Genomic DNA, 27768 nt, shown 5'->3' on the forward strand with positions numbered 1-27768 from the left:
TCCTCACCGCTCCCGCTGCTGTTCCAGGGACTCCCGATGCTGTCCCGCTGCTCCGGTGTCTTCTTCGCGATCCTCCGGTGTCTTGCGCATCTTCTGCAGGGTCCGGGCCTCGCTTTCTGGTGACGTTATTACGCTGCTGCGCCGGCGCGGCGTGCGTAGTGACGTAATAACGACGCCGGAAAGCAAGGCCCGGACCCTGGAGAAGATGCGCAAGACACCGGAGGATCGGGAAGTGGACCCGGAGCATCGGGAATAGGTAAGTGAACCTGCTGGGGCACATTACACTGCTATCCGACAGCAGCTTAAGCATTTTGCGCTGTCAGATAGCAGTTAATGCGATGGCCCCGACATATAAAAGCATCGTATGTCGATGCTGACATCGACATGCGATAGCCTCTGAGAGGCCATCGTATGTTGATTTTATCATATGTCGGGGCCATCGTAGGTCGGGGGGGTTACTGTATATCCGTGAGTAACAGCCCAGCTATATAAAAGTTCTTTTTACAGGTACTCAAGTTCAATGAAGGGGGCAAATGCTGGTTTCTGTTTTGTCTTATTTCTTTAGGTATCGCTCTAATCCTGCAATAGCAACATGGAGGCTGTATATACCGGATGATAGATGTGCATTGAAACAGCACATACTTTAATACACTCCCTATGGATATATATATGTCTTTTTCTTTTCAGGCTTACTCATTAGGGGCCAATATACAAATCCACTGTTGCATGAAAATATTTTTTGCATTGCACTTTTTTGCAGGTGTTTATTTTAGAGATTTTTATCTGAGATCTTTGTGCTATGTTTAAGGATTACATATAAATGCACTATTGAGGTAATGCTAACACAACAAGTCATCCTGATGACATCAGCAGCTACAAGCTGACAGAAACGCGCTGTCGGCGGTGTTTTCTATTTGAGAGATCTTGAGTTGTAAATCCTGAGAGCGTGATACTACTCAGGTAACCTAATATAATAAACAGTATCTGTCAATAATAAGGATAATTGGACTACTGTTTGTTACCTTATATACTATTTTATTTGGTATGGGGCTCACTTTATGGTGATTTTTTAGCTATTTTGATTAAAAACCAAGTTTTAAGCACTATCCATTTTTCTATCATTTAGATTTTAGATTGCAGGATAGACTGCACCTAGTGTGGTATGTGGGACCTCTACAAAACCCATAACTTTATTACTATAGTCACTGGTCTAAGCAGAGCCCAAGTGTGGTAAAGGTGTGAGCTGAGTGAGTAGAAGCTCTGAGGGAAGTCCAGAGCAAACCTAATCTCAAGTCTTATCTTATCCAGCCATTCTGTAAGGATCCCCCGCATAGGGGAAATTCAAGCCTGGAGGAGAAAGTCTCGGGACCTTGTAAGAACCCTAGCGATCTGCAACAATCCTCAGTCTTATATCAAGTCACAATCAATCAGTTGGGTGAAAGCACCATAAGTCCCAGCAAGGCAACAGGGCTCCCAAGGGGTTACACTGCATCCTCTACACTCTGCACCATACTGTTGGTGTGTAATACCATCTGCACCCTACTCCGTAAAAGGCAGCTATTCGAAACCTGATGTCGGTGTGTTTCTTTACTCCACATGTCTGGCACAGGAGAAGCTGTCTCCAACCTCAGACCATGTATAGGCTAACGGTGTCCTGGCGTCACCCCCGTGTCACCACATTCCAACATCCTTTGTCAGGGTAGAATTTGTCAGGCACATACTATAAACAATATATTTTTCAACTTTTCTCTACTTGGTTACCTTCAGCAGTCCAAAAGAAAATGAATAGAGTAATAGTCAAGAATGTATACTGCAACTCTATTAACTTAAGGAGAAGGGAACTAACGTTTTTAAAATCGTTAAGGGTTCACATGAACTAATGGCTGTTTTTTTCTTTCCCTCTGTTCCACTAGGGATTAATGGTCATCCCTGCACTACCAGTCCTTTGTTGGAAAATCTACATTCTCCAGGATTGTGATGTGAACATACCATGTGATATTGCAATACTTCTTGCCCCTGTAAGTTCCCCAACTCTACAGGCACCCATGACAGTAAGGCTATGTTCACACTTCAGAATGTCCGGATGTAAAATCTCGGTGTGGAAATTCTGGAGACTGCAGGTGCCGGCATTATATGCCAGTACTAATGCGCCATGTCATAGATGTCTATGCATTTTGTGCATAGTCCATAGAAAGAATATACAGTAGATGTTCATTCTTTCTGTGGACACGTGGCATGAAAATTTCTGCATGTGGACAGCACAGCAGAATCCAGTTCAATTCAACAGGACGCTGCTGCTACCGAATCTCCGTGCAGAATTCAAATCCCGCATGGAAATTCTGAGGTGTAAGCATAGCCTAAAAATACATATATATATGAAACAGCAACCACATTTAAGATCACAGCTGTATTTTTCTGCGATCATGATGACTGTGGCTAATGCCAGTTACAAGTATGAATTATGGAGTTGATTTCCCACTGACCTTACTGAATTGTGTTTTTCATGGAACCTGTGAATAGGGCCTAACTCTCAAAACCATCCTGCTATTAACTAATAGGAAAATGCACCAAACAGCTGATCATGACATGAGTATATGGATTGAGTTTTCACTGGTGTTGTACAGAAATAAACAAGGAAGGGGATGTCATGCTACACCACCAATACGTTCCCCTAATTCTCAAAATTGGTAGGGTCCCAGAGGTCAAACACACACTGAACATAAAGTAATGGCATACCCTAGTGCTACGTCATCACTTTATGAAATCCTGACCAATAAATGACCATAAGAACATTAAATTAGTTTGGACAGTGATCTGCGGAACTGAAGTTTTGCAATTTTTTGGTTTTCTCTTTTAGCCTTTGTACAATTTACACATTGGTATGTACTTTAATTCAAGTAACAAGTTAAGCATACTGTCTCCGTCCATATCATCATCGCAGATGTCTCCCTTCCCATCCCGGTCAGTGTCTTTCTGATCATCATTCTTAATATTGCGGCAGTTATCACAGGCATCACCAAAGTTGTCCTGATCTGCATTCCTTTGATCCACATTGGGAACATAGACGCAGTTATCCTGCAATAGAAAGCTTGTTTAAACATTAGCAGACAGAAAGACATTCATACCTTCTTCCTAATGAAATAACTGAAATTGTATACTCCATGGAAGAGAATTTTATTCCCAACCTATCTACCAATTAAAAAATGTATAAAACCATGATATCCTTACCCCTACTACTGACCCTATCTCTTGAAAGTTGGAGATGTGAATGGGAAAAACATTACATAATTCTGAGTTATGCTGGTTCCTTATCTGCCCCTGCACCAAAGAGGGTACCCCGGTTTGCTGCACATTCTGTAAATCTGATAGCTCTGAAACATTTCCCTTAATAGACAATTGCATTTGTGTAATGTGTTCACTGAGATGGATGTTATAAAATGAAGTTAACAGTATAATTTAACATAAAGTAACTTGTTCTTTCCATTATTTATCCTATTGTTTGACATGTTATACAAGTATCTAGCAAACCTGTGCATTCGGAATACCATCACCATCAGCATCATCATCACAGGCATCCCCAATTCCATCTTTGTCAGCATCTTCCTGACCAGAATTAGGTACGGTCACACAATTGTCCTGAAAAAAGTGAAAGGATCAAGGGTGAACTTCTTAATAATTTATGTTGTAGGGTTGATCACAAAGGGTACTTATTTTCTATGTTACATATGTAGTTTCTTGTATTTCTCTGGTAAAACATGCATACTCTGAGCTTCTTACAGTGTGCCGAGGGTTAAAGGGGTAGTCCAACTTAGGACTATTTTGACCTATCATCCCTGGGCTGCGGGCATGTAAAACAACAACCTGGATTTGCCTGTCACCGCTCCCATAGTGCCGCACTATTGCGGCTCCAGTTGGTGCTGTCTTCTTCCTGCTTGCCGGTGGGCGACGCATCGCGCTGCTGATCAGCTAATCGCCGACCACAGCAATGTCCCGCCTATCTTAACTTGGCAATGGACTTCTCTATGCCAAGAGTTTGTTATGAATTTTAGACCAATCGTGTGTACAGGTGTAAATATTTCAAGTGACACTGAAATATATTTGACTGGTTTTCTGTATTTTTTGCAATATACCTTTTTGCATCTGAGATCAGAGCATCGCAGCTTTTCGTCGGGGAATCCATCAATGTCTGTATCCTTTGCACAGATCAGTCCATTACCAGCCCATCCTACTTTACACTGTTGAGAATTGTTTAAGAAAATGATTATTTCAACAAAGGTCCTTAAAGGGATGCCATTTTGCCTCCTATCTAAAATCCAACATGTGTTTATGTATGTATGGTCCAGCATTACTTCCAAATGGCTGGAGATATTTTGATAAAACTTGGTACATGTTACTTAATAGTTCCATTAAAAATAAAGTAAAGTAAAATTAATCCTAACCCACTCCCTTCTGTAAGGATGAGGGAGTTTCCATGCAAGTCTATGAGAAATGTATTTTCCAGCAAAACATTCAAATGGATGGAGAAATTTTTATGAAACTTGGTAAATCTATTACCTCTGTAGCAACTAAAAACAAAGTATAGGTAAATTAACTCTAACCACCACCTTATGCAAGGGTGAGGGTTTTCCTCAAAACCCATGTAAGTCTATGAGACTTCCGGTACATCTAATGATCATGTTACACCCGGGTTGCAGAGATTGCCTGGGACTTTTACACATCCTGCCCACTTTCAGGCAGGAAAATGCAGTGGATAGATAGTGCAGGGGAAAAGATATGAGGATGGTATATGAGGTTGGGATATGAGGTCAGGATATGAGGACATAATACAAGGTGAGAATATAAGAATAGGATGTAAGGATAAGAGCATCATTGTTGCCTTTCCTTTTCCAAAAGGTTTAGGTAGGAATACCGGACATCACCGGGTAACACTGTATCATTGTGGGGGTGTAATAGTACAGTTGCTATAATACACTGGCTTCTGTCTTATAACCAGAGTTTGCCCAGGCTTATGTTACTAAAGTTTTAAGTATCTCTACCTTCACTCTCTTGCTGAAACAGAATGCATGGGAAGTGCATTGTGCTAAGTCAACCATACAGTACCAAAATGTAAGCATACTTGTTAAATAATTATTTCTCCTTGATACCCCATCAGCATGCACATTCAGTATGTTTATTCCAATGAGAAAGGGTAATAAGCCACTGCTTATTATCCTGGAAACAAAGGAATGGGTCCGATGAAATCCAACTTGCCCAACCCTTCGGTCCCTCAATATCTGTTGTTTAGTTTATAATAGGTTTCTCTCTCAGTCACAGGTTCTATTAAGATTTGGACCAGTGCACAAGACTTTTTTGGGAGTCATATGGATGCCTCAGCAACTAACTGTACTGTACTGCCCAGTGTGCAACCTGCATCCTTCTTCTCACAATGTAAAACTGAAAGGGGTCATGACTGGTGTAATGAAGAGTAGTTGTGACCTGCACTAAAAAAAAATCTGCGGTTTTCCCCTAGCTAAAAAAGGTTGGAAAACAATGCTCTAAGCAGTTATGAAAATATATCCTGTATTGGTCTCTAAAACCACCATTAATTGAAAGACTATTCCCACAGAGCATATTGTTATTGAACCCCAATGAGCCTCAGAGTGAAGGAGCAAACCAATGGGTCACATCTACAGTGATCAAAGTGATCTGGTGTATCCTAGTGATGTGACTAATAATAAAAAATTGGGCAAATATAATTAATGTGTCTGCTTCCCATAGACACATCTGAGAAGCTCATAAATAAAATAAACATAAATGGTTCTCAGTAAGACATAAGAAAATTCTCACCACACATGCTATGGATCCATCTCTTTCCATGATGCAATCTGCATTTTCATGGCATTTGCTAATCTCTCCATTTGGACACCTTCTTTCAGTCTTACAAGCAGAATTTTGGTTTCCGCCTCCTGATCCAGACTTACAGGCAGAACATTTATATGAGCCCTATGCAAAAAATAAATGTTCTTTAAACATATCAAGAAAGGGTCATGTTAAAATAAGTTGTTGTGAGCATAATCCCTCCCTGTATTATACTGAAACAATCTCTACAAACATAAAAGCATTGACCATGCAGTGATATCCTGGAGCCATAAGGTAAATAATTATATAGAGACATAAGTAAAAATCTATTGTATCATTTTCTTTGTGACTGAATGAACAGAATTATTTACCAACAAATATCATATGCAATGTGAAAACATTATCCGTTTTTGTATACGAAACTATTTTTATAAACAATAAGGGTAAGTCCCTGCTATATTGAAATGATTTAAACCTGAAAATCCACAACGGAAAATGACGTAGTCTGGCTTTCTTAAATCTAGGCTGCATGTCAGTTTCAGCTCTGAAAAGGTCCGCCCTACTGAACACAACAGTTGTTTCACACAAACATTAATTCTTAAAGTGGTAAAATTAAGTAATGTGGCCGTTTTTGCATGAAAAAAGACAATTTATGGGGAGAGGGAGACTAAAATGGCCTGGGTGCCGCGACACAAGTGTGTGTCAAATGTGTATTTTCTGTCTTTAGTCCACCTAAAAAATTCTGCACATAGCACTATGACAAGCCTGTTCTGTTTCATAAATCTCTTCCATTGTTTATATGTATTTGAACATGTGTATCTTCTATTCAATAAACAATCAAATTTGTATTGTTCAGAACTGTATGAGCTTTTGATCTGTTTTAGTTAATACTTGTAGTTACAATAAAATAACAATTCTGGGGCAGCTTTTCCTATAGCTCTCTGTTGAGCTGGTCCACTGTTATTATTGTTTGAAACGTCTGGCTCAATAGCAAACTGGGTGTTACTAGTAGGGGAATGTCCCTGACCTGTCTGAGACTATTCAATCAAAGCTAACAATGTGTGACAGAGTACATTTCTAGTACAAACAACAGAGAATCCAAAAATAAGTGAGATGGTGTACACAAGAGGCCCAATTACGAAACAAAACACAATAAACCCCTGGGCCAAAGTCCAGGATCATTAACCCCTTATCCGAAAACTCACCCCTCCTTGCCACTGAGCAACAATCGGCAGCAAGGAGATAAGGAGTAGTGGTGAGCAGCATTGCCCATATTCGAATTCACAATATTTCGCAAATATATAGACAATTATTCATCCTATAGTTGCGTATTTCGCATATTTATTATATTCGCATATGCGAATATTTGCGTATTTGAAGAAGAAAACAGTGAGGGGGTGGGCAACTTTACTATTGGTTGCTAGGGATGTTGTTGATAACAAATCACTAAGAGCTGTGAATGGGGAGGGCACACTGGCATAATACACTGGTAATGGACACGAGGCTGATGATGAAAACATAAAAAGTAGAGCAGGAATGAGCGGGTCCTCGTAGATGTGACGGCCTGCGGGGTGCATACAAAGCTGAACAGTATCATATAACAACAACAGAAGAAACCCAGTACGCACTCACCGCTACCGTAGCTGTATCCAATCTGGGAGTCCGGGGCTCAAGGTCTCACGAGCTGCATGCGAGAACGCTCGGAGGCAACGCCTCCAAGCGTTCTCGCATGCAGCTCGTGAGATCTTGAGCCCCCGGACTCCCGGATTGGATACAGCTACAGTAGCAGTGAGTGCGTACTGCGCTTCTTCTGTTGTTGTTATGTTGTTGATAACCTCTGAAAAGTGTATTTGCATCATTCTAATTGGCCCACAAGTGAAAAGAAGGAATATGCAAATATTCACATATATGAATATGCGCATATGTGAATATTCCAATATGCGCATATGCGAATATGCACATATGTGGAAAAAAGTGAATATTCATAATTTCAAATATATAGCAAATATATTTGCAAATTTTTGATATTCGCGATAAAAATTCTAAATGCGAATATTCGCGCCCAACACTAATAAGGAGTAGACCTCTGACCACCATCTTAACTCTTCAGACCAAAGTAGTCCAATGATTGCCCCAAACCCACTAGCACCTATAATGTTATCATTTAGATGCCATGACTCGCATTGATTATATCATCAAAAGGGTTAACAGCAGAAATCAGCATGATCACAGATGTTCGTCATTAGTGGTGAGTCCCAGCTACTGATAGCTTTCTTCATAGGCAGATTACAGGTATGTATGTACCGCTGTACATATATCTCCAATGTTGACTAGGGGGCTAACAATCTGGTGCAAGTGTAAACTGTGTAAGAATTAGATTTGTCTGCTCCATTGTTTTTAAAAACTACAGCAAACTCATTGATCTATATGGACCATTATATCTGTTCCATTCACATGAGATGGATATACCTTCCAAATACTATTTATACAAATGGTTTACCTTGGTATTGGTGCAGACGGTGTTAGCAGGGCATGGATTGTTTGCACATTCATCTAAATCTTGACACATCTGAAGAAAGAAAAAAAGAATTCTATAAATAATTGTAAGATCACCTATAATGATTAAAAAAGGTGTCAAGTATGAACTGGTTAGGCTTAGTTCACACTGCATTTTGTTTACATTTTACACAAAATGATAAAAAGAATAATAAGTACACTTTAACAATTGTAGAAAACTGCCAAACAGGACAATCTGTTGCCGATTGAAATTTTTTAATTTATTGCTATATACAATAACATAGGGGGAGATTTATCAAAACCTGTCCAGAGGAAAAGTTGCCCAGTTGCCCATAGCAACCAATCAGATCGCTTCTTTCATTTTTAACAAGGCCTCTGCAAAATGAAAGAAGCAATCTGATTGGTTGCTATGGGCAACTCAGCAACTTTTCCTTTGCACAGGTTTTGATAAATCTCCCCCATAGTGGACAAAGCTTTTTTATACAGCAAAATGCTCTGATGGAGTATGTCCACATGGGATATCTTAGACATTGATAATATAATACAAGTTTTAAAAGAATCACTTTCAGAAATACACACATTTTTGTGTACTGTACATGCAGGGATTGGTAGATGAACTCTTAACCCTTTAAAGATGTTGCATTACCATGTAGGCTCTTAACACAGCAAAATTTTCTCACTGAATTTAACACGAAACATGGACGGACATTCTACAAATAAGATGTTCCGTCGGCACTAAGCCTGCTGAGAAATGTACAGTCATCCCTCAACATACGATGGTAATTTGTTCCACATGAACCATCGTTAGTTGAAACCATCGTATGTTGAGGGATCCGTGCAATGATAAGTATAGGAAGTTATTGTCACCTGTCCCCGCCGCTCCGGACCGTCACCGCTGCCCTGGATGTCGCCCTCCATCGCTGTCCCCGGGGTGTCCCCGCCGCTCTGGACCATCACTGCTGCCGGGGATCGTTGCTCTTCATCGCCGTCATCACGTTGCTGCGCACGCCACTCCTATTGGATGACAGTACGGCATGAGCAGCGATGTGATGACAACGAAGGAGAGCGACAGCCATGCAGGGGATCCTGAAGAGGATGGTCCGGAGCGCCGGGGACAGGTGAGTGATCATCACCGCAGCACACGGGAATCCTTAAACGGCTATCCAGCGGCAGCTGAAGCAGTCTGCGCTGCCCAGTGGCATCTCCAGCATTCATATTCACATGTGGGGCCAGTGACAAAAGTGGGGGGAGGGGGGCAATTTTAAAACGTGTGTGTGCATATATATATATATATATATATACATAAATATATATATGTATATATATATACATATATATAGGGATGTCCCGATACCATTTTTTTAAGACTGAGTACGAGCACCAATACATTAATTCTAGTACTCGCCGATACCAATTACGAGTACTTTTATTTTGAAGGGAATCTGACACCAGGGTGACCCGGTTTCTGGCGCTGCTTACCGTATAATATGTGGGTTCCTTGTTGCATACAATGGAGGTGGGTGCTGTAGTATGAGCCAAGATTTCTCTTCTCCATTGGACAGAACAGGGAATTTGCATTGGCGGTGAGACCGATGACCACATGGTGAGCAGCGGTAGAAACCGGGTCACCTGCACTATCTACCTATAAATTCAAGTTAGTGCGTTTGACTTGCGGCAGGGAACAGAACAGAGCCACCTAATGGATGTTTTTTTTTATTACATTAAAAACATATAAAGGTTGAGAATTTTACCAGCAAGTAAATAGCAAAGTGTCTTATCATTTCATAAGGAACAATACATTAAAAGTTTAGTTTGGTGAGAGGTACGCTTTAAAGAATAATGTAGAGGTTCTTGTGTATGTCTAGTATTTAGCTTATCTGAAAGACTCTGCTTTTTTGCCATATTGATTTCTATTTCTACACTAAAATCTGATTCTAATGCTGCCTACATTTCCCATAAAGCCTCTGTCTTTGCAAAGAGAGGTCGTGGTGTCTCATCATTTAATTTTATCCTACTAGGCTGCTGGTAATGATTAGAAACATAAGTGGGTTGGGGTCAGTTCACATCACATAATCACACCTGAGGTGGAGTATGAAGATTCGAAGTTCACTTGTTACATAGTTACATAGTATGGTTGAATAAAGACACATGTGCATTAAGCATTTATGCATTTTGATGCGTAGTGGCTTTTTTTTTTGCTGCTTTTTTCCAAAATTGTGGTAAAAATTAAGCCTTTTAGAACATTATGACAAAAATGGGTCAAAAAGGTAGCGTGTGAACACAATATTAGGGCAGGTGTATAGCTACTACATATCCTGATCACATAGAAATAGCAGCAGTAGTATACATGGGGAGCTGGGTGGAAAGGGGAGAACTCTGAGTTCTTCTGGCTACTAAGACTAATATTAAGATGGCACTTCTTTTTATGTAGAAAAAACATGTTCAGTAGTCCTCTCTAGCACAGGCATGATAACAAGGAAATATGACACAAGTACATAGATAATATGGGGTCAGGTCATTCTCAGTTGGTGAATGCCACAGCACCCATCTTCTTTTCCTTGTACAGGTCTCAGAGTATGCCATGAAAAACACTTTCCTATAGAAAAATACAAGTCGCCCTTGGTCTTTTGTTTCCTATGTCCATCTAACTGCTGTAGAGCATATCTCTGAATCCTGTTAACAGAGCAGAAGCTCAGGCAATATGATTGTCCCTGTAATAATGTACAAAAAATAAGAAATCCATAAAATAGAAACAGATTTAAAAAAAACTAAAGAAGTTTCAGTAACTGTATTTAGTAAAAAAGAAAATCTAGGTAGCACATTGTCTTTAAGGATTAAAGGGGTACTCCGGTGAAAAACTTTTTTTTTTAAATCAACTGGTGCCAGAAAGTTAAACAGATTTGTAAATTTCTTCTATTAAAAAATCTTAATCCTTCCTGTACTTATTAGTTGCTGAATACTACAGTGGAAATTCTTTTCCGTTTGAAACACAGAGCTGTCTGCTGACATCACGAGCACAGTGCTCTCTGCTGACATCTCTGTCCATTTAAAGAACTGTCCAGAGTAAAAGGAAATCCCCATAGCAAACATATGTTGTTCTGGACAGTTCCTAAAAAGCACTGTGCTTGTGATGTCAGCAGACAGTTCTGTGTTTCAAAAAGAAAATAATTTCCACTGTAGTATTCAGCAGCTAATAAGTACAGGAGGAATTAAGATTTTTCAATAGAAGTAATTTTACAAAAGTTTTTCACCGGAGAACCCCTTTAAGGCATTTCTACATTGGTCTGTGTTGATTTTACATTACCTACTTACCCACATGGCTTTCTGCTATGGTCAAGAACAATTCAGTTTAAAAGTGTACGTTTTTAAATCATGTTTTATCTGCTCTTTTGCCTGTTTTATTGAACATTGTGGTTTTTATGGCATTTACTGTGGAAGTTAAATAATGTGATAACAGGGTCGTTGCAAACAAAGCAATAAATATGTACCATTTTGTTAATATATATTTTTGTTACATAAAAGAGCAGATTTTGTATTTCTCTTCATTGTGAGTTCTATTTTTTGATGATACTATTTTGTGGCAATTCTGTCATTGTTTTAAAATTGAACTCCATGTCTCATAAATGATGTGTTACTTTTTTTTCTACAGGTTGGGATTAGTATTATTTTTAACCCCTTTCCAACAATTAAAGAACACGTACATCATAATTTTTTTTGGGGGGGGGATTGGATGCCATAATAGAAGGCCCCTTTCTATATTAAAATAATGTTTATTTTAAGAGAAATCAACCTTGTATCTTCTGTGAAAAAGAAACTCTGTCTGCATTCTGACATCTTGTGGAGAAATGTATTCTGTCAGAATGTAAATCAGATAGTGATGCACAATACAATTATTACACAACATTAAACAACGTATTTCCAGTACATTACATATACTGTATATATCTACAAGTGCATACTTGTCAACTTTCTAGAATGAATATCAGGTAGATTCTGTAAAATGTCAAACTTTGTTTGATTTATAGCCTGCCCATTTACATAGGACCCTTCCACAACCTAAAGCATTTCAATCTCAAATTTTGAAAATGACCCCTTTTTGACACCCAAATACTCCAAATCAAATCCCCTAAATTCATACAGACATGACTAAACTAAAACATACCAGCCCCCTATATACAAAATAGGCCATTAGGTTTTAAAAGGTTGAATGAAAACTAATCCAAGATCTCAAAATGTGTTTATAATCTATGGCAACCACTGACTTGTGACAGTCGCAGGTCGGGAGTTTGACTGGGGCGGTACACCTGTGAAACCGTAACGCAGGTTTCCTAAGGGGAGCTCAGGGAGGACATAGCCATACATTGCACAGAAAAGGTGCCCCCTGTTACTGACAATGTGACATGGTGTAGGGCAATTAATGAGACCTATTTTCAGTCTAAGTATAATAAATTTGTACATACATTTGTAAATAAACCCTTTCTGTTACTGTGTACACTCTAGTTGGGAATTCAGCCAACTCTAGCTCCCCTCCACTACACCTTCTTAACTCTAACCCCACCCACATAGTGGAGGTAGAAAGGAGAAAGTATTGGCTGAATTTCCAGCAAGAGGTTCAGGCAAAGGATAGCAATAGTTTGAGATATCAAATGCCTGACAAAGAATCTGTCTCGGGTTACCTCAAACACAACAACTTCAAGAACCCACTGTTCACCTGCTGTCAGGAGAACCAGGGGGAGAAGCATGTGCTTAAGCTTTTCACTAGTGATGAGCAGCAGGGGCCATATTTGAATTTACGATATTTCACAAATATATTGACGATTATTTGCCCTATGTTCGTGAAATTCGCATATTCACTATGTTCATCCGCCTTTTTTTTTCCATGTGAAAATTTTGCATGGAAAATTCACATATAATTCACATAAAAATTTTAATGTGAACCCCCCCCCCCCCCCCCCCCGAAAATTTGCATGAAAAATTAGCATAAAATTCACCTAAAAATTTGCATGTAAAAAAAAATGAAAATTCGTCATTACAAATATATAGTACTATATTCTAAATATTAGCAAAATCACGAATTGCTGATATTCGCAATAAAAATTTGCATTACGAATATTCGTGCTCAACACTACTCTTCACTCCCGGCTTGCAGCAATCTCGATGGCCTCATAGACTTATAAACACTGTGAGCCAGTGAGAGCGAAAGGGTTTAAGCATTCATTTGATTAAATAAATCCTTTAACATGTCTCTGTGACAAGTAAAAAGTTTTTCAAAATGTCAGGGACACTTTAAGAAAACGTAAATTTTTTTCATACTTTATAAGACCGTTTTAATTACCTGCTTATTGGCTCTAGCAAACTCCAAACCAATTCCTTCCACTCGTTTTCCTATATAACCAAGAGGACAAGGTTCACAGTGAAAGCCAGGAGAGGTGTTGACACAACGGACACGTGGAAAGCATGGATTTGCAGTGCACTAGAAAGACAAATTGCAGTTTTCAAATGATAGAAATCAGTTCTTGCACAAAATAAGTAACAGTAAGGCTATGTTTCCACTATGTTTTGGGTCTTTTTTACTACTCTAAAACTGCCATATAGTTCCCATTTAATTTGGTTAAATCCAGTGTGCTCACACAGTTTAATTTTACAGTTGTAATTGTTCAAGCTGTAAAAAAGGTGCCACAGATATTAACAGCCCCCAAAAATGTCTCCTGTTAAAGTATTTGCTGATGCCAATGAACTGCTTAAAATTCAGCCAAAAAAGCAACCTAATTTAACAAATGTGTCCCAAAATGGCCTGAAAGTGGTACTCCGGTGGAAAACTTAAAAAAAAAAAAAAAAATTTTTATGAACTAGTGACAGAAAGTTAAACAGATTTGTAAATAACTTCTATTTAACCCCTTAAGGACACAGCCCATTTTCACCTCTAGGACGCAGCCCTTTTTTGCACATCTGACCACTGTCACTTTAAACATTAATAACTCTGGGATGCTTTTACTTATCAATCTGATTCCGAGATTGTTTTTTCGTGACATATTCTACTTTAACATAGTGGTAAATTTTTGTGGTAACTTGCATCCTTTCTTGGTGAAAAATCCCAAAATTTTATGGAAAAATTGAAAATTTTGCATTTTTCTAACTTTGAAGCTCTCTGTTTGTAAGGAAAATGGATATTCCAAATATTATTTTCTACTTTATATTTTCATCATAAAATTGACATGTTTTTACTTTTGGAAGACACTAGAGGGCTTCAAAGTTCAGCAGCAATTTTACAATTTTTCACAAAATTTTCAAACTCGCTATTTTTCATGGACCAGTTCAGGTTTGAAGTGGATTTGAAGGGTCTTCTTATTAGAAATGCCCCATAAATGACCCCATTATAAAAACTACACCCCCCAAAGTATTCAAAATGACATTCAGTAAGTGTTTTAACCCTTTAGGTGTTTCACAGGAAAAGCAGCAAAGTGAAGGAGAAAATTCAAAATCTTCATTTTTTACACTTGCATGTTCTTCTAGACCCAATTTTTGAATTTTTACAAGGGGTAAAAGGATAAAATTTATACTTGAATTTGTAGCCCAATTTCTCTCGAGTAAGCACATACCTCATATGTCTATGTAAATTGTTCGGCGGGCGCAGTAGAGGGCTCAGAAGCGAAGGAGCGACAAGGGGATTTTGGAGAGTACGTTTTTCTGAAATGGTTTTTTGGGGGCATGTTGCATTTAGGAAGCCCCTATGGTGCCAAAACAGCAAATAAAAAAAACATGGCATACCATTTTGGAAACTAGACCCCTTGAGGAACGTAAAAAGGAATTAAGTGAGCCTTAATACCCCACAGGTGTTTCATGACTTTTGCATATGTAAAAAAAAAAAAAAAAAAAAATTTCACTAAAATGTGTGTTTCCCCCCAAATTTCACATTTTTGCAAGGGTTAATAGCAGAAAATACCCCCGAAAATTTGTAACCCCATCTCTTCTGAGTATGGAGGTACCCCATAAGTTGACCTGAAGTGCATTACGGGCGAACTACAATGCTCAGAAGAGAAGGAGTCATATTTGGCTTTTTGAGAGCAAATGTCGCATGTCGCATTTAGGAAGCCCCTATGGTGCCAGGACAGCAAAAAAAAACGACATGGCATACCATTTTGGAAACTAGACTCCTTGAGGAACGTAACAAGGGATAAAGTGAACCTTAATACCCCACAGGTGTTTCACGACTTTTGCATATGTAAAAAAAAAAAATTTTTTTTTTACCAAAAATGCTTGGTTTAGCAAAAATTTTACATTTTTAAAAAAGGTAATAGCAGAAAATACCCCCCAACATTTGAAGCCCAATTTCTCCCGATTCAGAAGACACCCAATATGGGGATGAAAAGTGCTCTGCTGGCGCACTACAGGTCTCAGAAGAGAAGGAGTCACATTTGGCTTTTTGGAAGCAAATTTTGCTCTGGGGGCATGCCGCATTTAGGAAGCACCTATGGTGCCAGGACAGAAAAAAAAAAAAAAAACATGGCATACCATTTTGGAAACTAGACCCCTTGGGGAACGTAACAAGGGGTAAAGTGAACCTTAATACCCCACAGGTGTTTCACGACTTTTGCATATGTAAAAAAAAAAATATTTTTTTTACACTAAAATGCTTGTTTTCCCCAAAATTTTACATTTTTACAAGGGATAATAGCAGAAAATACCCCCCAAAATTTGTAACCCCATCTCTTCTGAGTATGGAAATACCCAATAAGTGGACGTGAAGTGCACTGGGGGCGAACTACAATGCTCAGAAGAGAAGGAGCATCATTGAGCTTTTGGAGAGAGAATTTGGCCATGTGCATTTCCAAAGCCCCCCGTGGTGCCAGAACAGTGGACCCCCCACATGTGACCCCATTTTTAAAACTACACCCCTCACGGAAGGTAATAAGGGGTGCAGGGAGAATTTACACCCCACTGGCATTTGACGGATCTTTGGAACAGTGGGCTGTGTAAATTAAAAATTTTATTTTTCATTTTCACAGACCCCTGTTTCAAAGATCTGTCAGACACCTGTGGGGCGTAAATGCTCACTGTACCCCTTGTTACATTTCGTGAGGGGTATATGTTTCCAAAATGGGGTCATATGTGGGTATTTATTGTTTTGCACTTATGTCAGAACCGCTGTAAAATCAGCCACCCCTGTGCAAATCACCAATTTAGACCTCAAATTTACATGGTGCACTCTCCCTTCTGAGCCTTGTTGTGCGTCCCCAGAACACTTTGCGCCCACATATGGGGTATCTCCGTCCTCAGGAGAAAATGCGTTACAAATTTTGGAGGCTTTTTTTCTTTTACCGCTTGTGAAATTTTAAAGTATGGGGCAACACCAGTATGTTAGTGTACAAAAATGTTTTTTTTTTACACTAACATGCTGGTGTAGACCCCAACTTTACCTTTTCATAAGGGGTAAAAGGAGAAAAAGCCCCCCAAAATTTGTTAGGCAATTTCTCCCGAGTACGGCGATACCCCATATGTGGCCCTAAACTGTTGCCTTGAAATACGCCAGGGCTCCAAAGTGAGAGCGCCATGCGCATTTGAGGCCTAAATTAGGGATTTGCATAGGGGTGGACATAGGGGTATTTTACACCAGTGATTCTCAAACAGGGTGCCTCCAGCTGTTGCTAAACTCCCAGCATGCTTGGACAGTCAATGGCTGTCCGGAAATGCTGGGAGTTTTTGTTTTGCAACAGCTGGAGGCTCCGTTTTGGAAACACTGCTGTAGGATACGTTTTTCATTTTTATTGGGGGGGGGGAAGGGGTGGTGGTGGGGGGGGGGCAGTGTACGTGTGTATATGTAGTGTTTTACTCTTTATTTTGTGTTAGCGTAGTGTAGTGTTTTTAGGTTACATTCACACTGACGGCGGATTACACTGAGTCTCCCGCTAGGAGTTTGAGCTGCGGCTGCTGCAGCTCAAACCTGAAGCAGGGAATTCACTGTAATCCGCCGCCAGTGTGAATGTAACCTGTACATTCACATGGGAGGGGGGGGGGGGCAAAACTACAACTCCCAGCATGCATTGACAGAACGTGCATGCTGGGAGTTGTAGTTTTGCAACAGCTGGAGGCACACTGGTTGGAAAATACTGAGTTAGGTAATAGAACCTATTACCTAACTCTGTATTTCCCAACCAGTGTGCCTCCAGCTGTTGCAGAACTACAACTCTCAGCATGTACTGATTGCCAAAGAGAATGCTGGGAGATGTAGTTATGCAACAGCTGGATGCACGCAAGTACAACTCCCAGGATGCCGAGACAGCCATTTGCTGTTCCTGAATGCTGGGAGTTGTAGTTTTGCAAGATTTAGAGGGGTTCAGGCTGGAGATCACTGACAGTGGTCTCTAAACTGTGGCCCTCCAGATGTTGCAAAACTACAAATCTCAGCATGCTAAGACAGCAAACTGCTGTCTGAGCATGCTGGGAGTTGTAGTTTTGTAATATCTGGAGGGCTACAGTTTAGAGACCACTGTCAGTGATCTCTAGCCTGAACCCCTCTAAATCATGCAAAACTACAACTCCCAGCTTGCCAACACAGCAAACAGCTGTCAAGGCATGGTGGGAGTTGTAGTTTTGCAACATCTGGAGGGCGACAGTTTAGAGACCACTCTCTAAACTGTCGCCCTGCAGATGTTGCTAGGCAACAGACTCTGCACACGCGGCGTCATACTTACCTCCACCGCCGCCGTGATCACAGCCGCCGCCGCCGGGTAAGTGATCGCCGCCGCCGCTACTACACGGTTCCCCCCGCTGTGCCCGGACACCGATGGGCGAGCATAGCGCGGGGAACCGAACTTTAACCCCCCCGCCCCCAGTCTGCTATTGGTCGGCCGCTCCGCCGATCAATAGCAGGGATAGGAGGGGTGGCAACCCTGCCACCTCACTCCTATCTCTTCAAGGGGGATCGAGGGTGCCTTGGACACCCCCGATCCCCCTTATTTTATCGCGGCGCCGCGATTGATGGGCAGGGGGAGAGCGCTCCCCCTGCAAACACCATAGATGCCGTGATCACGGCATCTATGGGGTTAATGCTGCTGGGACCGGCGCGATCGCGGCCCCGGCAGCTGCGGTGGGACTCCGGCTGTGATTGACAGCTGAGTCCCACCCGCGATCTCCTGCGCTGCCCGCGGCAGAGCAGGAGATCGCTTGGACGTATGCATACGTCCATTTGTGCGAACGTGTAATTCGCCTGGACGTATGCATACGTCCAATAGCGGGAAGGGGTTAAAAATCTTAATCCTTTCAGTACTTATTAGCAGCTGTATGCTACAGAGGAAATTCTATTCTTTTTTTTTTTTATGTCTTTTTTGTCTTGACCACAGCACTCTCTGCTGACACCTCTGTCCGTGTCAGGAACTGTCAAGAGCAGCATAGGTTTGCTATGGGGATTTTCTCAAGTTCTGGACACTTCCTGATACGGGCATCAGGTGTCAGCAGAGAGCACTGTGGACAAAACAAAAAAGAAATTCAAAAAGAAAAGAATTTCCTCTGTAGCATACAGCTGCTAATAAGCACTGGAAGGGTAAAGATTTTTTAATAGAAGTAATTTACAAATCTGTTTAACTGTCTGGTACCAGTTGATTTAAAAAAAAAAAAAAAAAAAAAACAGTTTTCCACCGGAGTACCCCTTTAATACAAAAAGAAGACCAAAAAGGTTTTTTAGCCTTAAAATGGCCACTGTTTTGATACTCAAGATTAGCATAAAAAAAGATGTGAAAACATAGCCCCCTACATATAAAGAGTGATTACAGCTCTCTGGGGTCTCCATTTAATCCAATCACTCTGACACATTCACTTAGAGGGACATTTATCAATGTTTGCTTATGTATTTTTTTTTTAGTAATTTTTTCCTTACTTTTTTTTTTGCTTATGTGCGACGTATTTATCAACTGGTTTCAGCCTGTTGATAATTTTCTTTCACGTAAGCAATTTTTCCTTTTTTACTTTGGTAGTAGCTTTTTCTGCTCCATGTTTGAGCTGGAGTAAATTTAGTCAATTTTTAACGCTGTTGCGACTTTTTTTTGCGCAGTTGCGACTGTCGCAGTTAATAAATACCAGACTACCCGTAGTCCATTTTAAAATTATTACTACATAGTAAATTTTAGGAAAACTTGCTTTTCTCGCTTTCCAGTCAAAATGTCGCACGAAAAATCGTGTAGTCACAGTTGCGACAATTTTGCGACAATTATAGTAAAGAAAACCTGACTAAACCCATTGATAAATGTCCATATTAGTGACTACATTAGTTTAGGTTTTGACTTGCATAGACCATGATTTTCAGTCCAAGCCAAAAGTTGGTTATGCTCAGAAAATGACTCGAATATAGTCATTAAGGGGGAGAATCACCAAAACCTGTGCATAGGAAAAGTTGCCCAGTTTCCCATAGCAACCAATCAGATAGCTTTTTTCATTTCTCAGAGGCCTTTTTAAAAATTAGAGAAGTCGATCTGATCAGTTGCTATGGGCAACTGGTCAACTTTTCCTCTGCACAGGTTTTGATAAATCTCCCCCTAAATGACTAATTTCAGGTCACTGGACTAAATGGGGCCCATGCACATTGTTGTTCCGTGAGCATTAATATGTCAACAGAAAATTTTGAACTTCTGCCAATGTATCCCTACCTCAGAGGGACAAATTATGATGTGAACACAAACAATAGAATATAAAATACAAGACTATAGGATACAAGCAAACTCTACAGGTTGGAAGCGGTTTACTTTTTATTTGTGATTACTCTTTGGATACCTCATTAATATCAGTACAGTGAGTTCCATTTCCCATATACCCAGGTGGACATGGGCCACAGCTAAATCCAGTGGAAGTTTCTGTGCAGGTAACTCCTGAGAAACAGGGATTAGGGATGCATCCTTTTGGAAAAGCCACAGTAATAGGTTGACCAGTTCTGGGAACTGGGTGTATACCTATAAAGGAATAAAAGAACAAGTTGTATACAGGAAATAAACACCTTATTTTAAAACCATTACCAGTTGTTTGTAAAAAATCTTAACACATTTCATAACATTTAATTAACCCCAATAACAAATAAGGCCCTTATCTATTCATTGGTTAAGAAGTTAATGGCATAGGCATAGTTATAATTTGCTTGAATAAAAAGAGAAACATGATTCAGCTATTATTTTCTTTGACATTTCCTGTGTGGAATGAAGGAATTTGCTATACAAAAGAAAAAGGTCTATACAAACAAGAGTTAGGCTATATGAAACTTGTTGTTCACATACCTCAGCTGTGTCTCTGAAATGGCGTAACAAAATGCTTATGAGTAAAAACTTGAAATAAGGTGTGGACTTGTAGGAAGATTTCTATGTATGTTTAACCCCTTAAGGACCAAGCATTTTTCTCTTTTTACACTTTCGTTTTTTCCTCCTCACCTTTTAAAAATCATAACCCTTTCAATTTTGCACCTAAAAATCCATATGAGGGCTTATTTTTTGCGCCACCAATTCTACTTTGGAATGACATGAGTCATTTTACACAAACATTTATGGCGAAACGGAAAAAAAAATCATTGTGCGACAAAATTGAAGAAAAAACACCATTTTGTAAATTTTGGGGGCTTCCGTTTCTACGCAGTACATTTTTCGGTAAAAATTACACTTTATCTTTATTCTGTAGGTCCATACGATTAAAATGATACCCTACTTATATAGGTTTGATTTTGTCGCACTTCTGGAAAAAATCATAACTACATGCAGGAAAATTTATACATTTAAAATTGTCCTTTTCTGACCCCTATAATTTTTTTATTTTTCCACATACAGGGCGGTTTGAGGGCTCATTTTTTGCGCCGTGATCTGAAGTTTTATTCGGTACCATTTTTATTTTAATTGGACTTCTTGATCGCTTTTTATTCCTTTTTTTAGGGTATGAAAAGTGACCAAAAATACGCTATTTTGGACTTTTGAATTTTTTTACGTGTACGCCATTGACCGTGCGGTTTAATTAATGATATATTTTTATAGTTCAGACATTTACGCACGCGACGATACTACATATGTTTATTTTTATTATGGTTACATATTTTTAATATGGAATTTGGGAAAAGGGGGGTGATTTAAACTTTTAATAAAGAAGGGGTTAATGTGTGTGTTTTTAAACTTTTTTTAAACTTTTTTTTTTTTACACTTTTAGTCCCCTTAGGGGACTTTTATGAGGAATCATTTGATTCCTCATACAGATGAATGGGATTGCATACAATCCCATTCATCTGTGTGCTCTGCGCTCGATTGATAAAGCCTGGTCCTGCCAGGCTTTATCATTCAGAGAGTCGGAGCCGACACAGGAGGAGAGGTAAGCCCTCAGGCTACCTCAGCAGTGGATCGCTCCCCCGCGATCGCGCTGCGGGGGAGCGATCCACCCCACTGGACCACCAGGGACTGGATACAGGCACCTTTAGACGCCGCTGTCAACTTTGACAGCGGCGATCTAAAGGGTTAATAGCCGGCCGCGGCGATCGCCGCATGTCGGCTATTAACGCCGGCCCCCAGCTACAGGAATCAGCTGGGGGCTGGCCGGTATGACGCGGGCTCGAGTCGGGAGCCCGCGTCATACCCCGGTAACGGCCATTGGACGAGTATAGACGTCCATGGTCGTTATCGGGTTAAACACCCAATCATTTGAAGACCAATAGCTTACAATAGGGATCCAAAACATATATAAGCTAGAAATTCTTGTGATATGGGGGGGGGGGGAAGCTAGTTCTTAGGGGAGGTGTGCATGGACCATCACAAGCCTTAAACCTCTCTCTCTCTCCTTCCTCAAGAATGCTCAGGACATACAGTGGGGCAAAAAAGTATTTAGGCAGCCACCAATTGTGCAAATTCTCCCACTTAAAAAGATGAGAGAGGCCTGTAATTTTCATCATATGTATACCTCAACTATGAGAGACATAATAAAATAAAAAAAAATCCATAAAATCACATGTCTGATTTTAAAAGAATTTATTTGCACATTATGGTGGAAAATACGTATTTGGTCACCTACAAACAAGCAAGATTTCTGGCTTTCACAGACCTGTAACTTCTCCTTTAAGAGTCAGTCCTCCACTCGTTACCTGTATTAATGGCACCTGTTTGAACTTGTTATCAGTATAAAAAACACCTGTCCACAACCACAAACTGTCACACTCCAAACTCCACTATGGCCAAGACCAGAGAGCTATCGAAGGACACCAGAAACTAAATTGTAGGCCTGCACCAGGCTGGGCTCCACGCAAGATCTCACCCCGTGATGTCAAAATGACCAAAGGAATGGTCAGCAAAAATCCCAGAACCACATGTGGGGACCTAGTGAATGACCTGCAGAGAGCTGGGACCAAAGTAACAAAGGCTACCATCAGTAACACACTATGCCGCCAGGGACTCAAATCATGCAGTGCCAGACATGTCCCCCTGCTTAAGCCAGTACATGTCCGGGCCCATCTGAAGTTTGCTAGAGAGCATTTGAATGATCCAGAAGAGGATTGGGAGAATGTCATATGGTCAGATGAAACCAAAGTAGAACATTTTGGTTAAAAACTCAACTCATCGTGTTTGGAGGAGAAAGAATGCTGAGTTGCATCCAAAGAACACCATACCTCCTGTAAAGCATGGGGGTGGAAACATCATGCTTTGCGGCTGTTTTTCTGCCAAGGGACAGGGCGACTGATCTGTGCAAAGGAAAGAATTAATGAGGCCATGTATTGTGAGATTTTGAGTGAAAACCTCCTTCCATCAGTAAGGGCATTGAAGATGAAACATGGCTGGGTCTTGCAGCCTGACAATGATCCCAAACACACCGCCAGGGCAACAAAGGAGTAGCTTCGTAAGAAGCATGTCAAGGTCCTGGAGTGGCCTAGCCAGTCTCCATATCTCAACCCCATAGAAAACCTTTGGGGGAAGTTGAAAGTCTGTGTTGCTTAGCGACAGCCACAAAACATTACTCCTCTAGAGTAGATCTGCATGGAGGAATGGGACAAAATACCAGCAACAGTGCGTGAAAACCCTGTGAAGACTTCCAGAAAATGTTTGACCTCTCTCATTGAAAACAAAGGCTATATAACAAAGTATTGAGATGAACTTTTGTTATTGACCAAATACTTATTTTCCACCATAATTTTCAAATAAATTATTTCAAAATCAGACAATGTGATTTTATGGATTTTTTTTCTCATTATGTCTCTCATAGTTGAGGTATACCTATGATGAAAATTACAGGCCTCTCATCTTTTTAAGGGAGAGAACTTGCACAATTGGTGGCTGACTAAATACTTTTTTGCCCCATTGTAATCAATGAACTGTACTATTTATAAATTCCAGTGTTTGTAAGAACCATTTTTGTATTATTCTTTTATCTACTCTCTATTTATTTTCCTTTTTTCTGTGACAGCGTCAATTTTTAACACATATCCGTGATTTGTATTATTTGAACTCTGTGCTAGTCCAAATATTTTACAATTTTTACATAATATGTTATAGCCATTACTGTTTACTACCTTTAAATGTTACTTCATACATTGTGCGTACAAATAATCAAACCTGTGTGTTACTTTCTGAAACAACTATTCCTTGCCTTTTATGACTCTGAAACCCTTCCAACATTATACGTATTTAGTTAGTACTAATTTTGCTATTACGTGACATATTCCAATAACCATTTGGAGCAACTCAGTGGGGTTTATTTACTTACGTGATCCTGACTCTTTCTTCTTGGGTTTTGCACCCAAATTGTAATTGCAACCAAAAAAAACAAAACCCTCCATTTTACAAGAAAAAACTGAAAAGGGGCGTGGTCACAGGAGAAAGTGGGCATGGTCCGACAAAAGGGGCGTGTCCCCGACAGTTTTGAAAAAAAAAAAACAGTTGTAAAAAAAAGCAAAACGTAGGGATAAGTGCAAAATGTAGGGAACCCTTAGTAAATACCATCAGAAATCAAAACCCACAAAGAAAACTACACTCCACTCTTCGTAAATAAACCCCAATGTGTATCATATACAATTTGTTTAGATTTATTTTTGTATTTGACTTTAACAGATATTTCCGTTTTCTCAAATTGTAAAATCCCTATATGGGTAGGAGGTCTTTGCCGGCTCCGCACCTCAGGTGCCACTCCACAGGTGTGAACTAATAGGCGAGTACCCTCCTAGTTATAAGGATAGTATGGCAATCTTACCGTTGTATGAGTAAGGCCGGGTGGCATCGGCCGAAGCGAGTCACTATCATGCATCTACCGTGTACTCCGTGCTTGTTATAATAAACCTCACAATCTGCTTTGATTATACCGTGCTGGACTTCCATTTCTTTCTTACATCCTGCCTCTGGTGAGGTCCGCACCTGACCGGTTCACGGTTGGTTGTCTTGGGTGAACTATCACTTTCTTCATCGATTATACGTCTGTGTCATAAAAGTCGTGCAGAAGCATCAAATCTATCCTACCATTTAAAGGGGACCTGTCACTAAGATTTACTCTATATAATAAGTGGCAACACGTAAAAGAGGTAATATGTCCTGGGCTTGGTAGGTGATGTCTAATTTTATTTTCTGGATCACTGTGTGTCATTCTTATGATGATCTGCCCATGCAGAGGTTCATCTCTGTGCCCTTCTTGCTGTCATTCTAGTTTGTTGTTGGTCTTTCAACCATGGGATATTGAACAATGCTATGCACATAGCGATAAGCCAAGGGATCTAAACAGAAACGACTGATGGGGAAGGTTTACTGCTGATGGCGCTAGACAAATAATATAACATGGATAGATTTATCATTATTTTAGGTTTGTAGATAACGTGTTTACTATTTGGACCAACACTGCTAGTTCTTTTTGGGATTTTGTTTTATTTTTGAACAACAGTAATGACACAAATGTAAAATTCCCATCAGTTGTCAGTAATTCTAGACTCGAATTTTAAGATGTGCAATTGACCAGAAAAGAAAGTCAGGTTAATGTGGCTGGGTTTCATAAACCAACGGCAGGTAACTCTTTACTGCATTACGATTGTAACCATCAGGCACATATAAAACTTCAGTACTTTTTTTTTGTATTGCTTTTTTTTTTACCAACTCCTCACTGGGATGTACGTTATGGAACGGAAGGCCCTTCCACTGTAACTAATGGAGGAATGAATGAAGACCTTCCCACTAAAAAAATGGAGAGGGATAGGAAGGAAGAAGTGAGAGAGAAGGGGAAGGAAATGGAAAAAAAAGAGAAAAGGAAAAGGGGAAAGAAGGGAAGGAAAAGGGGGAAACATGGGGGGAAAAGAGAGGAAAGAAGAAAAAAGAGAGAAAAGGCTGCATGAGTTGAACAAGTAGTACTCTCTCCTTGAGCTTGTCGATCCTGGAGATGTGTGATAAACACAGCTTTAGTGGATCACAAGAGAGTCAGGAAGGGTGGTGGCACGGAAGTGCAGCATCTTTTCCTGGCAAGAGGAGAAGGTAAAAGTTAATGAAACATAAAGGATGGTAGATAATGGAAAAAAAATAATAAGCAGCTCAAAACAGGTGAAAGAGGATGGTCGTGAAAATGGAAGGAGGTGATGGAGATTGGTGTGGCAGGGCTCAAAGTAAAGATTGCAGTGAGTGGAAAGGCACATTTTTTTTCTCTCCATTTCAGGTTTTGAGGTAAATTATTTAGGGAAAGAAGAAGAGGGTTAAGTTATATGAGGAATACATATGAATAGGGGTGATACAGGTTGGACAGGGCGATAGACCCTAATTTCGAAATTGTAAGGGGGGGGGGTTAAAATGATTTTTTTTATGTAATGTGTGAAGATATTGATGGTAGTAATTATGTGATGAATTAATAACTTTTGTGATTAAATAATAGATTGAATAATAAAATAAAGTTTAAAAAAATTAAAAAATTTAACTTCAGTACCATACAGTCAGTTTTTGCGGCTTCGGCACATTAGATAGAATTTGATATGCAAGCAAGAGAGTTTTATGATAGGTTTATGATATGAGAGGTTATCCTTCTGCTATCCTGAATCAAGCTCTTGCAAAAGCTAAATGTAAAAATCGCTCATTATTGCTGTGCAAAAAAATGCAATCAGGCCGAATTTCATAAATCAAAAGAAGAGCGGTTTTCTTTCACATTTAGTTTTAGCCCAATGGCTACCAAGATAAAATAAATTATCAATAAGAAATGGTACATAAGACAAAATGAAGCAGAGTTTGCAGTCGTAAGTAGATCTGAACTGCTAGTGTCCTTTAGAAGATGCTCGAGTATCAGAGATATGCTGTCACATAGAAAGTTTTCCAGCAAAATGGAGGAATCGAATTAGCTTGAAAAAGCAACTCCAAAGGGTAGCTTACCTTCACGTAAGAAAAAAAATCCTGTTTAAACGCAAAATGCTGTGAGCGCCTCTTGATACACTTCACTATAGCAATGGTGGATATACTGTAAAGCTTGTAACCTCTCTTGTGAGTGCCCAGCAGTCTCGTAAGGTTCTTAAGCAGTTAATCAAATTTGTTTTCCCTTGGCCTAGTTTCCCCATAGAATTGTTGGAAGATATACCACCCTAATGAATATTAAATCTGAATAATGGACAAGAGGTATAATTTCCTGCAACTCTTTTAACATATTGGGGCCATAAAAGTATTACTTGGCCTAGGTAAACTTTTAATCACTGTGTGTTCCAGTTTTCCATTTCAAATTATGGAAGTCCTCTTAAAGTTTTATGAAGTGACATTTCTACATGAAACTTCAAATTTCATGTTGGGCAAGTACTTGTGGGATTCCAAATTTTAAGATTTAAAGAAAAGTAGCTAGGTGGCTACATTGTATAGAATGGTGGGTAGATAATGGAAACTTTATTTAGAAGAGGTTATTGCATACTGTCTGCTGCTGCATGTCAACAGAACATAAGAGCAATTTCCTCTAATTCCTTTCATTATTTTCCCTTGTGACCTGCTCACTGTGTAATAACACATCTTGTTTTATAAGCTGTCCTCCGTATGTCTGTTTGGCTCTGTTAGACATGTCTATCAAGGGACATGACTTGTTTTCTGTCGTTTCTTTTGGCAGGGGAGATGCTGTATTGGCTTACTGAGACAGTGAAATTACTTTGTCTTGGCATCACTCTCAATAGGAGGAAAGCTACTAAAGATGCTCAGGAAAGGGAAAGAATGAATATCTTCTGCCAGCGCAGAACAGTGTTTGCCCACAAGAGACCTGAATAGTAAACATACATCAGAACTGGGCACTCCATAATAGCACGTATGATTTCCTATTTGGTATCACCAACAATAACACGGTTCATTTTCCAAGCATATTCCAGATCCCTCTTAATCTCTTATTGAGATATTCCAGTAAATTCAAATATAGCACTAAATAAAAGAGAAAACTTGGAAAGTAGGGCTCCTGACAAGTAAGGCAGCAAGTGCATGAGTTACTGGCACAGCC

General features: G+C 39.8%; 1 protein-coding gene and 1 long non-coding RNA gene across 8 annotated transcripts in view; one reads left to right on the plus strand and one right to left on the minus strand.

Annotated features, from left to right (window-relative positions):
• Positions 1 to 27768, minus strand: part of COMP (cartilage oligomeric matrix protein) — a 231355-nt gene that overhangs the window by 48981 nt on the left and 154606 nt on the right. For 6 of the 7 annotated variants that reach the window (XM_056574829.1, XM_056574830.1, XM_056574826.1 and 3 more), the window contains 7 exons: positions 20119 to 20294; positions 13691 to 13828; positions 8339 to 8407; positions 5827 to 5982; positions 4131 to 4235; positions 3529 to 3636; positions 2916 to 3075 (listed from right to left, as the gene is read on the minus strand). In XM_056574829.1, coding sequence (XP_056430804.1) covers positions 2916 to 3075; positions 3529 to 3636; positions 4131 to 4235; positions 5827 to 5982; positions 8339 to 8407; positions 13691 to 13828; positions 20119 to 20294 — 912 coding nt within the window. Of the gene's footprint in view, positions 1 to 2915; positions 3076 to 3528; positions 3637 to 4130; positions 4236 to 5826; positions 5983 to 8338; positions 8408 to 9222; positions 9356 to 13690; positions 13829 to 20118; positions 20295 to 27768 lie in introns of those variants that run through there. The other variant, XM_056574858.1, reaches the window with a different exon arrangement.
• LOC130369515 (uncharacterized) lies at positions 1672 to 27667 on the plus strand. Its single transcript, XR_008892799.1, has 3 exons — positions 1672 to 2018; positions 3517 to 3617; positions 27391 to 27667. It is a non-coding gene; the product is annotated as an uncharacterized LOC130369515 (long non-coding RNA).

This window comes from Hyla sarda, chromosome 1 (assembly GCF_029499605.1).
Source record: "Hyla sarda isolate aHylSar1 chromosome 1, aHylSar1.hap1, whole genome shotgun sequence".
In the NCBI taxonomy this organism is placed as follows: Eukaryota; Metazoa; Chordata; class Amphibia; order Anura; family Hylidae; genus Hyla; species Hyla sarda.